A 15,648-nucleotide genomic window follows, 5' to 3' on the forward strand; every position below is an offset into this window, starting at 1 on the left:
AACTTCAGAAGGGAGAAAAATGATACAAGATGGAAAGCTCGAACACCAGGATTGAAGGAAGAGCAACAGATCTGGTAAATATCTGAACAGATATCTAAGACTACTTTTTCTCTTAAATTAAAAAAACATATGTTGAAAACAAAAATTATCACATGTCTAATATAACATGTTTGACAACACAATCAAAAGTGGAGTAAAGGAGCTTACACACCAGTAAGATTTCTACAGTTCACTTGAAGTAGTAAATTGGTTTAGTCACTAAGAGATGTCCGACTCTTGTGACCCATGGACTATTGCCCGCCAGGCTTCTCCATCCGTGGGATTTTCCAGGCAAGAGTACTGGAGTGGTTTGTCATTTCCTTCTCCAAAAGTAATAAATAGATTGTGATAGTTAAATATGTCTGTATACTGTAATTCTAAGAGCAACCACTGAAAAAAATTTACCAAGAGACACAGTAACATGGAATGCTAAAAAAAAATCAAATTATCCAAAAGAAAGCAGGAAGGGAAACAGTGGAATGAAAAACAGAAGACCAAACGGAAAACAAGTAATAAAAGGATAGATGTACATCTAAAACATGTCAATATTTACATTAATGCAAATGGTCTGGATATAAATGAAATGATAGACAAATTGTCAGAATGGATAATAAAACAAGAGTCAAATACGTGCTATCTACAAGAAACCCACTTTAAACATGACGTAGGTGGCTAAAAGCATAAGAAAAAAAAAAGATATGCCATGAAAACCCTAATCAAATTAAAACCAGTCAAAAACCCCAGAAGTATTTTTTTTTTTTGTAAATACAGAAAAAGGTGCAAATGCAATTAAATGAAGAAAGAATATAAATGTTTTCAACAAATGATATTAGGACAAATAACATTCATAGGCAAAAATATCTTTGTTCTAAGCAAGCCCCTTGTAAAAATTAACTCAAAAGTGATTTTTGATCTGAGATATAAAACATAAAACTGTAAAAATCTTAGAAGAAAACATGAGATAATCTTTGTGACCTGGCATTAGGCAAGAGTTGTTTGACAGGAGATCAAAAAGTATGATCCATAAAAGAGAAATATGATAATTGGATTTCATCAAAATAAAAATTACCTGCAAAAGACACTTTGAAGAGAACAAAAAGACTAGGAAAAAATATCACATGTTTAATAAAAGATTTGCATCTAGAATAGACACAGAACTCTCAAAACTCAATAGTAAGAAAACAAACAATCCAATAAATCCAATAATCCCACTCCTAGGTATGAAAACATATTCATACACAAACCTGTACATGAATGTTTATAGCAGCTCTATTCACAAATAACTGGAAACAGCCCAAATGTCCTTGAATAGATGAATGGATAAACTGCAGTACGTCTATACAAAGGAATATTACTCAGTAACAAAAAGGAATAAACTATTGATACACAACAATAACTTGGAAGGATCTCAGAGGCATTTTGCTAAAGTAAGGGACGCTAGTATCAAAAAGTCACATACTTTATGAGTCCATTTATATGACATTCTGGAAAAGGTAAAACTACAGTAACAGAAGAGGCCTGGCATGCTGCGATTCATGGGGTCGCAAAGAGCTGGACACGACTGAGAGACTGATCTGATAGTAACAGAGGATAGATCCGTGGTTCTGAGGGCTAGGGGTCTGGGCACAGTATAACAACAAAGGAGCAGAAAAAGGGAGTTTCTGGGGTCATGGATTTGTTTTGTATCCTAACTGTTCTATCTACTTGGCAAATTCTTTCTTAGTCTTTGAGTCTCCAAAGTTCATCCATACCAGTATTATCATGCTTACCAGCTGATACTATAACTTATCTGTTTCACATTTAAGGCATCACTTGACATCTGTCTCAAAGATGGTAACAGCAGGGATCACACCCATCCATCTGCAGCTAGTACAGGTGTTGGGACATTTTTAATACCCAAAGTTTATTAAATAAATGCTGAATGAATGCCCCTTGGCAGAATTAATTGCTTCCTCATCCATGGTCCCAGAACATTTGGCTTACACTGTCAATTAAGTCATCCATTTAGTAAACACACATTGAACATTTACTGTGTCTTACACTTTACAAGGCTTTGTTAGTACAGAGCTTACACCATTATGGCTAACTGTATTCATATCTATGTATATATACAACTAGATTGTAGTCTACTTAAATCTGGAACTGAGTCTCACTTTATTGCCTAATACAAACGGATAGACAGTAGGTTCAATTAGTGTTTAAGACGTTCAATTAAATAAACTGCACCAAAAATGCCTATTTGGAGATGTTGTTAATATTTTATTCCAAAATAGAACAATTAATTATTATTCCACAGCACATTTATACCTATTACCTTCATATGACTTCATGAGCCACAGTAAACTTCAGGCTCTGAACACCAAAGTACCACTTCATTATGTTCTTAGTAAGGGACAGTTTAACTTTGGAATTTATAAAAATTTCTGAAATCCTCTTTATAAGAGAATAGAAATTATGAAATAAGTTTGCTTCTTCAGGCTCTGGACAATCCCAAGCATTTCAGGGACAGGAAAAATATTCAACAGTATACCACTGAAGGAGTTATTTATTCTTGACCTTAACTATGAATAATTTTATGTTCTGAAGTATAGAATTCACAATTCTCATATGTTATCTCAGTCAGCATAACTGTAGGTGTTTTTCTTATTTATAAAAATGCCTTATCCTTTAGAAAAAAATCCTTGAGCTATTTTTATATAGTGATTATTCCCAGAAAACATTTGCATTAAACTTAAAAGGGGGCCATGGTGTTGATCAGGGGGAAACTATAATTGCTTGCGATCTACCTGCAATGATTTCAAGTAGGCAGGCACATCTCCAATTTCTCTGAATTGTACTAAGATCTTATTTGCTATTCTTGCTAATCTGTCTTTATTTTTCCTTTACCCAGAACAATAACATTTATTTCTGCCTGGTCTCATTTATGCACAGATATTCAATTTAATTACAAAGATAATCTCACCGGTGACAGGGAAATAGGTATAGAAAATTGGTCTTTTGGATGAAGCACAGCAGCTACATAAACAATTTTAGAAAAGCTTAAGATTTTAGAAAAGCTATTATATGAAAAGAATGCTTACTGTTTATTTACTTCAAGAAAATGATAAAGATTAAATGTGACCATTCCACTAGATAATATTCCTTCTACAGGATTCCACCGGTTCCCAGGAAACTTGACGCCTGGTAAATGCTTTGCCATCTTGGGTAGATACCACTCATAAGTCATCATCTGCCAGAAAGATAACATGTGATATCATGCTTTTAATATGTTTCTTTAAAAAGAACCAAGTTTATCAAGGATGATGAAAAAGTTACCAAATGTGGGGTTACTCATTAAATATAAACATAATTGAAAAATACATACAAATGCAACCAAGGTATGTGCCACTATTCTTCTAATGACTCAGACCTTAGATTTTATGTCTTAAGTTATAATTATCAGCTATCAATAAAATCAGCACCTAGTTTATGACCAGAAGGACCTCCTGTTCTTATACCTAGGGAGTGTACTGAACTTTGAGAACCAGCTTAAGCATCACTTCCTCTAGGATGTCCTCCCCAGTTTTCACAGCAGAACAAGATGCTCCTGTAGCACGATATACCTACCTTGATCATAGCTTCTAGCCTATTCCTCACTAGACTGAGAGCTCCTATAGGAAAGAGACTGTATCTTTTCACCTCCTTGCCTCTGCACCTAGCACAATGCCTGGCACAGAATAGTTCCCAAACTATGTTTGCTGAAGCTGAAATGCCTTTTTGATGGCCAGACTAGACAACCTAGGCAAAATAAAGAGATGTGTCATTACTCTGTTCTTTCATTCATTCATTCAGAAAACAAAAACAAGTAGTGCTTGACCTATAGTGAAGATATAATCCCTGCCCTTGAGAAGTTCAATCACATAACCTAGGCGTCAAAGTTAAAAACCCCTTGGCTAAATAATCTGAATTTATTAATAGCTCCAAGTTAATTACATGTCCTTACATATTCTTTTGGTTAAAATAAATCATTAGTATTAATTTTTTTTAATTCTATACTTAATATATACTTCATCCTACAATTTTATATGTACAAATTTCAGTTTTTAAAGAAGACTTCATTAAAGTTTGGATATCATCACTTGAGCAATTATGTTTATGTTTTACCTGTCTCTACAAGTCATTTAACTAGAAGTGACAAATTAATTTTAATCTAAGTATGTAGAGGGTGCTTCCCTGGTGGTAAAAAATCCACCTGCAATGCAGGAGACGTGGGTTTGATCCCTGCATTGTGAAGATCCCCGGGAGGAGGGCATGGTAACCCACTTCAGTATTCTTGCCTGGAGAATTCTATGGACAGAGGAGCCTGGCAGGATGCAATCCACAGCGCTGAAAAGAATTGGACACGACTTAGCTACTGAACCACAACAACATATTGGAAATACTCAAAAAGTACTTATTGAATTAGAGTTTATTTCCCAATAAGTTTCAGTATTTGAGAATCAAAAGTCAAAGTCAAAGTCGCTCAGTCATGTCCGACCCTTTGTGACCCCATGGACTATACAGTCTCTCCAGGCCAGAATACTGGAGTGGATTCCTTTCTCCAGGGAATCTTCCCAACCCAGGAATTGAACCGGGGTCTCCTGCATTGCGGACAGATTTTTTACCAACTGAGCTATAAGGGAAGCCCCTATTTGAGAACAGTAACATTCATTAAATAACCACTTTGTACTAGGACCTTACTGTTTCTCATTCAATTCTCATAATAACCTTAGGTGAGAATAATTATTTCTGATACTGTTGATTGCCCACTCAACAGCCAATCCTTCTTTTCAGCTAACACAATCCTGGTTTTAATCAGGGAGTTACAGTCATTCTCCTTTGCTAGTGAGTAGTTTTTGGAGTAGTCATGTGACCCAATACTGGTTAGTGGGGCCTGAATAAAGGTCTGGCGGGGGCATCTGGGGCACATGTTATTCCCAATACAGAGAGAGAGAGAGAGAGAGAGAGAACTCAGAAGAAGCACTTTGCATGCAATGTTTAGAACCAGGCATCCTTCAATTCAAGAGACCTGCAAAAAAGCTACCCTAGAACACGGCCATCATGGAACTGCTTGTATTATCAATCCTAAAAGCTCCTTTCTCCAGACTACTTGTTTTGTGAGATTAAAAATCCCATAGTTTAAGCTACTCTTAGTAATTTTGTTTCTTACATTCAAAAGCATCCTAACTTACTTATCTAATGATTATTTCCATTTTATAGACAGGGAAACAGAAGTTCTGAAAGGAAAACTCTTTAGCCCTAAGTCATACATTCAGGAAGTGAGAGGATAAGGATGTGAATTCAGGTTGAATTAACTTTGAAATCCAAGCTTCTCAACCATAGTACCTGTATTTAAAATCATGGTATACCATATTATTAACAAATGATCTAGCTTTTGTCAGATTCTAGATCATTTTAATCAAGACCAAATGAATCATCAGTGTACATGACATAAATGCACACTGCTTATAAAAATATGTGTGATTTTCAAATTTCCCTATATTTGCAAATCTGTTTAAAGTGTTGTCAAATTTTTAAATTATTTATTAATTGAATGAAATTTATTCAATAAGTATTGTTTTTTTCAAAAAATTTTTAAAATCAGTATTGTGCCTATAATTTGCTCAATCAAACTAATAGTACTTTTTCGAGGTTAAGAATTTCTCTTTTCCTGATGACTGTTCTAAAAAGAGTGGAGATAGATTTGTTCTCTTTAACTATTTATGGCTTAAACAATAAATCCTATAGTTTAAATACATTTTTTTTAGTTCCAGAAGATTGTTTTAATAGACCTTGAAATTTTCACAAGTCCTTTCCCAACATACTTTTGTCATAAGATCTACAAAATTTACAAATTCTATAACAGAATTGTGGTTAATAATTTCTATTTTGAGTGAAATGTTTACTTACTTGCAGTATGACTTATTTTATAGTCAGCCTAATTTATTTTAATCCCTGGACCAGGGGGCAGTGTTAATTTGAATGGCTGAGCTGATTGGATGTAAAAGAACAATTTAAAAATAAATTTACAACACAGTATTGTCATGGTCTGCCATGTGAACTAGAGACCTAGGATGTTGTTTGAATCTGAGACATATTAATTCTTAAAACACTCAGTTTAAAAAACAAAGAAGAAACACATGACTTATCCTATTAGTTACAATAAAGGAAAGAATGTGATATATATTTTACCTCAGAGTGATCATGAAAACTGAACCCATGCACTGTTAAAAAAAAGAAATAGTTCTTTAAAATACACATTTTAAAACAATTGCTACTACTATATTTTAAGTATATTTCTCACATACTTACTTCCTGATCCACTAATGAAATATCTGGCCTCAGTCCCTCACAATAATGCATGTAACGGAGAGAATTCCCTGGCAGATCTCCTCTGAGTAAGATAATTGCATCACGAGGCATGGAGGATAGAAGGTTCTTTGCAAATTTATCAATCACATAGTTGGTCCTTTGGTCACAAATGCTAAATAAAAGGATTTAAAAATATTAAAATAGCAACACATTGTTTTGGTTTTAATAAGACTAGGCTTATTCCCCACTCCATTCCTTTCCCATTATACAATCTACACTTAGTGTTTTAAGTATTCTAACATATCTTCTAAGAGGACACATATATTTCAAAGGGAACACTACTAACTGGAGAAAAAAATGTAGAACTAATTGTGCTAGTGAAAAAAATCAGCGTACTACTTTACTTCTGGAATTTATAATCATTTCCATAAAAAGGGAACAAGTTAGTACTCAATAATGAGTACATTTTACCCCTAAAAACATATCCAATTTCACTAAAAAGAAGTAAGGTGTCTAATTCCACTTGGAGTATAACGTAATTTCATGTTAATTCCATTTAGTTCAAAGGGATTTTCAGAAACACAAAAGGAAATTTGCCAGTTTCTGGCATACATTTGCACATTTGTCTGACTCTCTTGCATGTAGAGGTTGATCCTTTCTACCACTTCCCTGGACCACTGGCTCTCTGTGTTCCTCTCTCCCTTCTAGACTGAAGCTGATTATCACTAGGGGATGAGCCCAGTGAGAAAGAAGGGAAGGAATAATTTGCTGAGATATTTACTTCTCTTCAGCCATTATTTACTGTTGCCAACAATAGCAGTATAGCTCTTTTCGATGATGAAGTGGACTTTATAACTTCAAAGGAAAAACTGGCATGAATTCTCAGAGCCTTCCACAAAAAAAGAAAATGAATACAAGAGAGAAAAAGCATCAAATAACTGAACAAGTAATGTCCTTCCTCTTATTATCAGGTCCATTACATGTAACGGTGATAAGAAACACAGCCTAAAGGTGAATCATTGAGTTAGCATCACAAAGCAAATTAATACTTCCAGGAACAAATACTATCCCTGCCTTTGTAATTGATGATGCAAATGTTTCCTACTGTGATGCCCTACTTTGCAGGGTGATGCCTCACCTTTTGCCACCCAGCAAAGTTCCATTCACCTGGGGGCAAAAAAGAATCCAAATCAAACCAAGCCACCCAGTCTGTGCAGGCATCCCTGGTGTGGAAACTGAGTTGCCCTGAAGACCTGAGCCAGGAGAAGAATGGGATAAAAGAGGGGTGGGAAACACACTATGGGCCTGGCAAACCCTTCCCGAGCCAGTTATGGAGTTGTATCAGGAATCTGCCTCCCCTTCCCGAGCCAGCTGTGGAGTCGTATCAGGAATCTGCCTCCCCTTCCCGAGCCAGCTGTGGAGTCGTATCAGGAATCTGCCTCCCCTTCCCGAGCCAGCTGTGGAGTCGTATCAGGAACCTGCCTCCCCTTCCCACAAGGCCTCCTGGTGACACAGAGTCCCTAGCATGGCTGCTCCTCAGCATTATAAAGTACCAATCAAATCTCACTATAACAAAACTCCAGCGGACTCTTCCACTTCTATAAAGTCTATTCAATATTACTGCAAATAAATGAATTATCATCTAAGTCTTTACATCTTTTATGTTTGACTGACATTTACATTATAATGGTCATTAAGCAGATTTTGAAAAATACAAACAACACTAATAATGCATAAGGGTTAAGAAACTTTCAGAACTTTGAATATTCAAAATATTTAATATACACTACTACAGAGTATACTAGATAAGGGCCAAGGATTACTCAAAAGATAAATTCTTTGAAGCACAAAGTAAATTATTTTAGGGCATACAAAAAAAGCCCAAATTGGGACTTCCCTGCCAGTCCATGAGATGTTTGGATGGCATCAATGACTCCATGGACATGAGTTTGAGCAAGCTCCAGGAGTTGGTGATGGACAGGGAAGCCTTGCCTGCTACAGTCCATGGGGTCACAAAGAGTCAGACACGACTAAGCGACTGAACTTAACTGCCAGTCCATTGGTTAAGACTCAGTGCTTCTACACAGAGAGTGCAGGTTCGATCCCTGGTTGGGGAACTAAGATCCCACAAGCCTAGTGGTATGGCAAAAACAAACAAAAGCAAGACTTCAAATGCCTTTACTCTCCATCTAAGTGGTATTTTAGATCATGGAATTTTACATATAGGCCACAGAGCTTGCTCAAACTCATGTCCATGGAGTCACTGATGCCATCCAAGAGTCTACAAAGTAGCTCTAGGATCCCCTTTAGTGGAAAATACACAGGTAGTTTACACGCACCACTTGAACGCCTGTTTGCAATGCCCTGAAACTATATATCACTCATGCTGAGATTCTTATTCAAAAGTTTAACAACCACTGCATTCAGATCAAGCTATCTCACTTTGAAAGCTAGTGGAAGGTAAAGATAAAACAAAGCCCTAGAATCTAAATATCCCAACTGTCTCTGGCTGGAAAGCTACTTTTCATAAAAATAACCATGTATTACCTATAGTTAGAATATATTTGGCAAGTTACAAAAAGAATTGCTGAAAGCCATTCCAGATACTGAAGCCCGTTGGTGTTGAGCACTCGGTTACTCTCAGATACAAGGGCAGCCAAACCGATGCCAGCAAGGACAGCCACCACTGCATTGCTCTGCATCCAGAATCGTTCCACCTGTGAACGAGGCATGGGAACAGTGCATCCAACTGACCGTTTTATGTAATCAATCAGGTATTTACATATCTTAAAAATATACTGCATGCATCTAGTTGCTCATGCCTGTGTCATTTATGTCTTCTTAACTGACTTCCCCAACTCAACTCCACGTCACTTGATTTTTCCATTTTCAAGCATTCTTCCTTCCCTGTCTGACATGTGGATCTCCCTTTTTGGATCCACAAAGTCTTTTCTATACTGCATACTTAATCTTGAATTCTTTATCCTAATGTGCAAAGTTGAAGAGGTGGAGAAATGCTTTTGCTTAACTCCTGATGTTTCCTTCCATGAGAAGCCCCACCAGTATAACACTCTTTCCCTTCACTTATTTCTCCTAGAAGGACTGTAGGGACTGAGCTGACTGGACAGTTTGGGAGTTGGGCCTGAAGAGCTCTCCTCTTTCCTCTCTCTTTCTCTTGGAAGTGAGTTGCCCACAGGAAGTACTTGTCCAGGGGCAGACTCTGGGGTGAGGTGAACTGGGGAGGGAAGAGGCCCATCCTGAGCAGCACTGCTTGTGACTAGACTGTTCAGGGATACAGGATGAGAAGGCTCCAGTGCCCACAGGTATTAACCACATTCTCCAACCCCATCGTTATTGGTAACAAAGGTGATTCTCCCACCCAATGTACTGGTTTATCTTGTTCTCAACTGATTCAGAACTCAGGTACTCAAATAAGGTATTATTCATCAGGTCTCTCGGAAATATACACACATGGTTGGTTTTGGCTGCTATCTACATTTACATAGGTTCTGTTATAAGGAGAAGAAATACTCTAATCTCAGATATCGTAGTCAGGGAAAATTGAAATATACTTCCTGTTTTGTACAGGTGTGGACTGGTGAGGTAAGAAAATAAGGGAATATGTTGGTAGAGACCCTAAGCACAACCCATATTTCTTTGCTATTTAAAAAAGTTCCAGAAGAAATGTGAAAAAGAAAGTGAAAGTGTTAGTCACTCAGTGGTGTCCGACTCTTTGCGATCCCATGGACTGTAGCCCACCAGACTCCTCTGTCCATGGGATTCTCCAAGCAAGAATACTGGAGTGCGTTGCCATGCCCTCCTCCAGGGGATCTTCCCAACCCAGGGATTGAACTCATGCCTGCTGCATTGCAGGCAGATTCTTTACCAACTGAGCCACCAGGGAGGCTCAATCCCCTAAAACATTAAATTTAAATACAATTTCCAACTTCTCATCCTTCAACATGTAAAAAACCATTGAAAACACTATAACTAAACCAGAAAGGAATATCCCTAAGACAGTCTTATTAGAAATCTAAACTTCAGGATACTGCTCAGTAGCCATAGCCATTGTATAACCAAATACCACCAACATCCCCCTCTAAAAAAATTAAAAACACCATTAATCCTAAAAAAGAACGACCAAAATTCAATACAATACCACAACCAACACCACCACTTACAATTAATGTGAAAGTGAAAGTGAAAGTGAAGTCGCTCAGTCATGTCTGACTCTTTGCGACCCCGTGGACTGTAGCCTACCAGGCTCCTTAGTCCATGGGATTCTCCAGGCAAGAGTACTGGAGTGGGTTGCTATTTCCTTCTCTACAATTAACATGAGCCCCCCATAAATAGGTGAAGAAAACTCCACAAAACCAATCACAAAAATAGTACTTAAATATGATGGATGTTATCATTATTCTTACACGGAATTTACCACAAGTAATGATATGAAAAACCATCATTATTATTCAACTATAAGAACACTAATGACCATCACTCAGAATCACACCCACTAATAAAAATCATCAACAATGCATTCATTGATCTCCCCACACCATTAAAATTTTCATCAAGCTATTTTAAAAAATTCCAGAAGAAATGTAGTGGTTCCTATTAACATATCTCCAAGCACACATATAAAATGACTAACTTAAATCTACCTTACATTTATTTTTCTATTTAACTATTGTGCTAATGAAACAATGCTTTCCGCCCCCCCCCAAAAGAGGCCTTAGCCTTACTTATTCAATAATTTAATTTTGATTTGTGATCATGTATACACAATATCAGGGCTTCACTGATAGCTCAGTTGGTAAAGAATCCACCTGCAATGCAGGAGACCCCGGTTCAATTCTTGGGTCATGAACATACCCTGGGAAAGTGATAGGTTACCCACTCCAATATTCTTGGGCTTATCTTGTGGCTCACTTGGTAAAGAATCCTCCTATAATGCTGGAGATCTGGGTTCGATCCCTGGGTTGGGAAGATCCCCTGGAGAAGAGAAAGACTACCCACTCCAACATTCCAAAGAGTTGGACATGACTGAGTGACTTTCACTTCACTTCACGACAATTTTAACTATTTCTAAGACTGGTTGCCCTTCTACAAGATTCATGAAAGACAGATTTGTACATTCTTCACGAACTTTCTGGTCAAAGGATATATCTAGGCAAAACTTACCACACCCATGAAAAGCGGTTTTGAAATATCTAAATTTGCCCTCCAGGCAAAGAACAATGAATAAATGCAAAACATTCCAGTAAAAAGCCATACTAATGATGGGCTTTGTCTGTCCCTATAAAAAAATTAAAATATGTCAAAAATTACTTATGTGACATGAATATTAATAATATTACAGTTACAAGCTATAGGAAAAATATTTGGAACTAAAAATCTTTCCATTTTTAAATAGGAACAAAGAAAGACCTTAGGCTTAAAAATGTGAGTTGGAATAGATAACCAGAACATAGTAATAAGTCACACTGCACTACATATTATAAGCATAACTTGGAACTATGCAGCAAAAAATATGAAATTAAAATCTGCAGAAGAAAATATAAATTACTAATCCTATTAAATTTAAGCTTAATTAAACATATGCAAAACAAAAGAATAATTTCATGCATCAAAATAATACAAATTTTAAAATGACAAATCTCAATGCTGGTGAGAATGAAGTTGTATGAGAACGTATGTTAGTACAATGTTCAAGGAAAATTAATTTGATAATATATCAATATATCAAGAGCCTTAAAAAATATTCACATTCATTGACCCAGTAATTTGCTATGTGGGCATAAATCTTTAAGAACCAGAAATACTGGATAAGAATTAATCCATAACAATGCCTTGGTATTTATTTACAGTAGTGGAAAAAGTGGAAGCAATCTAAGACTCTTAAATAGGAAAACATATAAGTTAATTGTCCCAGGTTTTAGAATGGACTATTATACAGAAATTTAAATGATCTTAAGTATTTGTCCCTTCTTTTCTTTGGAAGGAATGATGCTAAAGCTGAAACTCCAGTACTTTGGCCACCTCATGCGAAGAGTTGACTCATTGGAAAAGACTCTGATGCTGGGAGGGATTGGGGGCAGGAGGAGAAGGGGACGACAGAAGATGAGATGGCTGGATGGCATCACTGACTCGATGGACGTGAGTCTGAGTGAACTCCGGGAGTTGGTGATGGACAGGGAGGCCTGGCGCGCTGCGATTCATGGGGTCGCAAAGAGTCTGACACGACTGAGCGACTGAACTGAACTGAAGTATTTGTTATGGTATGGAAAAATGCTCACTATAATGTGAAGGGTTAAGGAAATAAAACAATAAGTATATATTCAAATATACATTTATATAAGAATATACTCAATAGACTAGAAAGTCAGTAAACGAGAAATTAACAGAGCTTCAGTTCAGTTCAGTCGCTCAGTCGTGTCCGACTCTTTGCGACTCCATGAACCGCGGCACGCCAGGCCTCCCTGTCCATCACCAACTCCCGGAGTTTACCCAAACCCATGTCCATTTAGTCGGTGATGCCATCCAACCATCTCATCCTGTCGTCCCCTTCTCTTCCTGCCCTCAATCTTTCCCAGCATCAGGGTCTTTTCAAATGACTCATCTCTTCTCATCAGGTGACCAAAGTATTGGAGTTTCAGCTTCAACATCAGTCCTTCCAATAAACACCGAGGACTGATCTCCTTTAGGATAAACTGGTTGGATCTACTTGCAGTCCAAGGGACTCTCAAGAGTCTTTTCCAACACCACAGTTCAAAAGCATCAATTCTTCAGCACTCAGCTTTCTTTATAGTCCAATTCTCACATCTATACATGACTACTGGAAAAACCATAGCCTTGACTAGATGGACTTCTGTTGACAAAGTAATGTCTCTGGTTTTTAATATGCTGTCTAGGTTGGTCATAACTTTCCTTCCAAGGAGTAAGTGTCTTTTAATTTCATGGCTGCAATCACCATCTGCAGTGATTTTGGAGCCCAAAAAGATAAAGTCAGCCACTGTTTCCACTGTTTCCCCATCTATTTGCCATAATGATATAGTGACTATATTAATTCAATTAATGAACATGGAAAAAATAACAGAAAAAGGAATTACTTTACTCACTTTCTTGTTAAACATATATTTGCCCAAACTGCAAGGGCTTGAATGTTGAATGAGAGTTGGGTCCTCATATTTGTCACTTGAGAACTGTAAGAGACAATTTAATTTATTATTGGCAGAAAACAAATTTGCTAGTTCCAAACAAAGCATTCTTTACATACTATACCTGATTATACAGTAAATAAGTCAGATTTTCAATTATTTTGTGTTCTTTTAAATTTGGGAGAAAAAGTACCACAAGAAAGAGCTAGATAGTCGTAAGATGTTTTTCAGCTGTAACACTGAATTACCAACTTACACTATTTGAGCTAAGAACAAATAATTATTTGGTATTTTTGATATTGGTCTACTATACTGATATTATACACCAGTTTGTATCCCAGATTAGTTTGATAAGAAGTCATGTGAAATTGAAAACAAAATTAATTCAAATAATTTTCTGGAGATCCAATCATGGAGAAAAAAGGAAAGAGAATTGATCTCCAACCATCCTTTTTGAGGTTATCTCCTTTCTTAAAAGTCTTCCTTGTTTTCTGTATTATTTGGTACAAAAAGTGTTTAAGTAATCTCCAAGAAATGTATTTCTCCCCTATAATTAAATTCTTTCATTAACTAATACATTTTCCAAGTATTATCTGAGTTTTCAAATAGCTCTGGCAATCTCCAATTTTTAATAAAAAAATGACTCTAAACACTATCTCAAAGAACTTTCTTCTCCCTACTGGCAATTTTGTTGGAATAAATGTAATGCCATAATTATGGAAACAACACAATGTGTATTTTATTAATGGAGACTCATCTACTATGAGAAGATCAGAGCAGATCAGTCGCTCAGTCGTGTCCGACTCTTTGCGATCCCATGAATCGCAGCACGCCAGGCCTCCCTGTCCATCACCAACTGCCGGAGTTCACTCAGACTCACGTCCATCGAGTCAGTGATGCCATCCAGCCATCTCATCCTCTGTCGTCCCCTTCTCCTCCTGACCCCAATCCCTCCCAGCATCAGAGTCTTTTCCAATGAGTCAACTCTTCGCATGAGGTGGCCAAAATACTGGAGTTTCAGCTTTAGCATCATTCCTTCCAAAGAAATCCCAGGGCTGATCTCCTTCAGAATGGACTGGTTGGATCTCCTTGCAGTCCAAGGGACTCTCAAGAGTCTTCTCCAACACCACAGTTCAAAAGCATCAATTCTTCGGCACTCAGCCTTCTTCACAGTCCAACTCTCACATCCATACATGACCACAGGAAAAACCATAGCCTTGACTAGACGAACCTTTGTTGGCAAAGTAATGTCTCTGCTTTTGAATATGCTATCTAGGTTGGTCGTAACTTTCCTTCCAAGGAGTAAGCGTCTTTTAATTTCATGGCTGCACTCACCATCTGTAGTGATTTTGGAGCCCAGAAAAATAAAGTCTGACACTGTTTCCACTGTTTCCCCATCTATTTCCCATGAAGTGGTGGGACTGGATGCCATGATCTTCGTTTTCTGAATGTTGAGCTTGAAGCCAACTTTTTCACTCTCCACTTTCACTTTCATCAAGAGGCTTTTGAGTTCCTCTTCACTTTCTGCCAGAAGGGTGGTGTCATCTGCATATCTGAGGTTATTCATATTTCTCCCGGCAATCTTGATTCCAGCTTGTGTTTCTTCCAGTCCAGCGTTTCTCATGATGTACTCTGCATATAAGTTAAATAAACAGGGTGACAATATACAGCCTTGACGTACTCATTTTCCTATTTGGAACCAGTCTGTTGTTCCATGTCCAGTTCTAACTGTTGCTTCCTGACCTGCATACAGATTTCTCAAGAGGCAGATCAGGTGGTCTGGTATTCCCATCTCTTGAAGAATTTTCCACAGTTTATTGTGATCCACACAGTCAAAGGCTTTGGCATAGTCAATAAAGCAGAAAGAGATGTTTTTCTGGAACTCTCTTGCTTTTTCTATGATCCAGTGGATGTTGGCAATTTGATCTCTGGTTCCTCTGCCTTTTCTAAAACCAGCTTGAACATCAGGAAGTTTACGGTTCACATATTGCTGAAGCCTGGCTTGGAGAATTTTGAGCATTACTGTACTAGCGTGTGAGATGAGTGCAATTGTGTGGTAGTTGAGCATTCTTTGGCATTGCCTTTCTTTGGGATTGGAATGAAAACTGACCTTTTCCAGTCC

The 15,648-nt window shown here is 37.3% G+C and overlaps 1 protein-coding gene across 1 annotated transcript in view; it reads right to left on the reverse strand.

Moving 5' to 3' along the window:
- Positions 1-15,648, reverse strand: part of TMEM260 (transmembrane protein 260) — a 71,797-nt gene that overhangs the window by 11,361 nt on the left and 44,788 nt on the right. The window contains 5 exon segments of the mRNA XM_005898774.3: positions 3,120-3,268; positions 6,370-6,541; positions 8,917-9,086; positions 11,551-11,665; positions 13,488-13,571. Of these exon segments, the coding sequence (XP_005898836.2) occupies positions 3,120-3,268; positions 6,370-6,541; positions 8,917-9,086; positions 11,551-11,665; positions 13,488-13,571 (690 nt within the window).

The sequence above is a fragment of the Bos mutus genome, chromosome 10, assembly GCF_027580195.1.
Source record: "Bos mutus isolate GX-2022 chromosome 10, NWIPB_WYAK_1.1, whole genome shotgun sequence".
Taxonomy (NCBI): Eukaryota; Metazoa; Chordata; class Mammalia; order Artiodactyla; family Bovidae; genus Bos; species Bos mutus.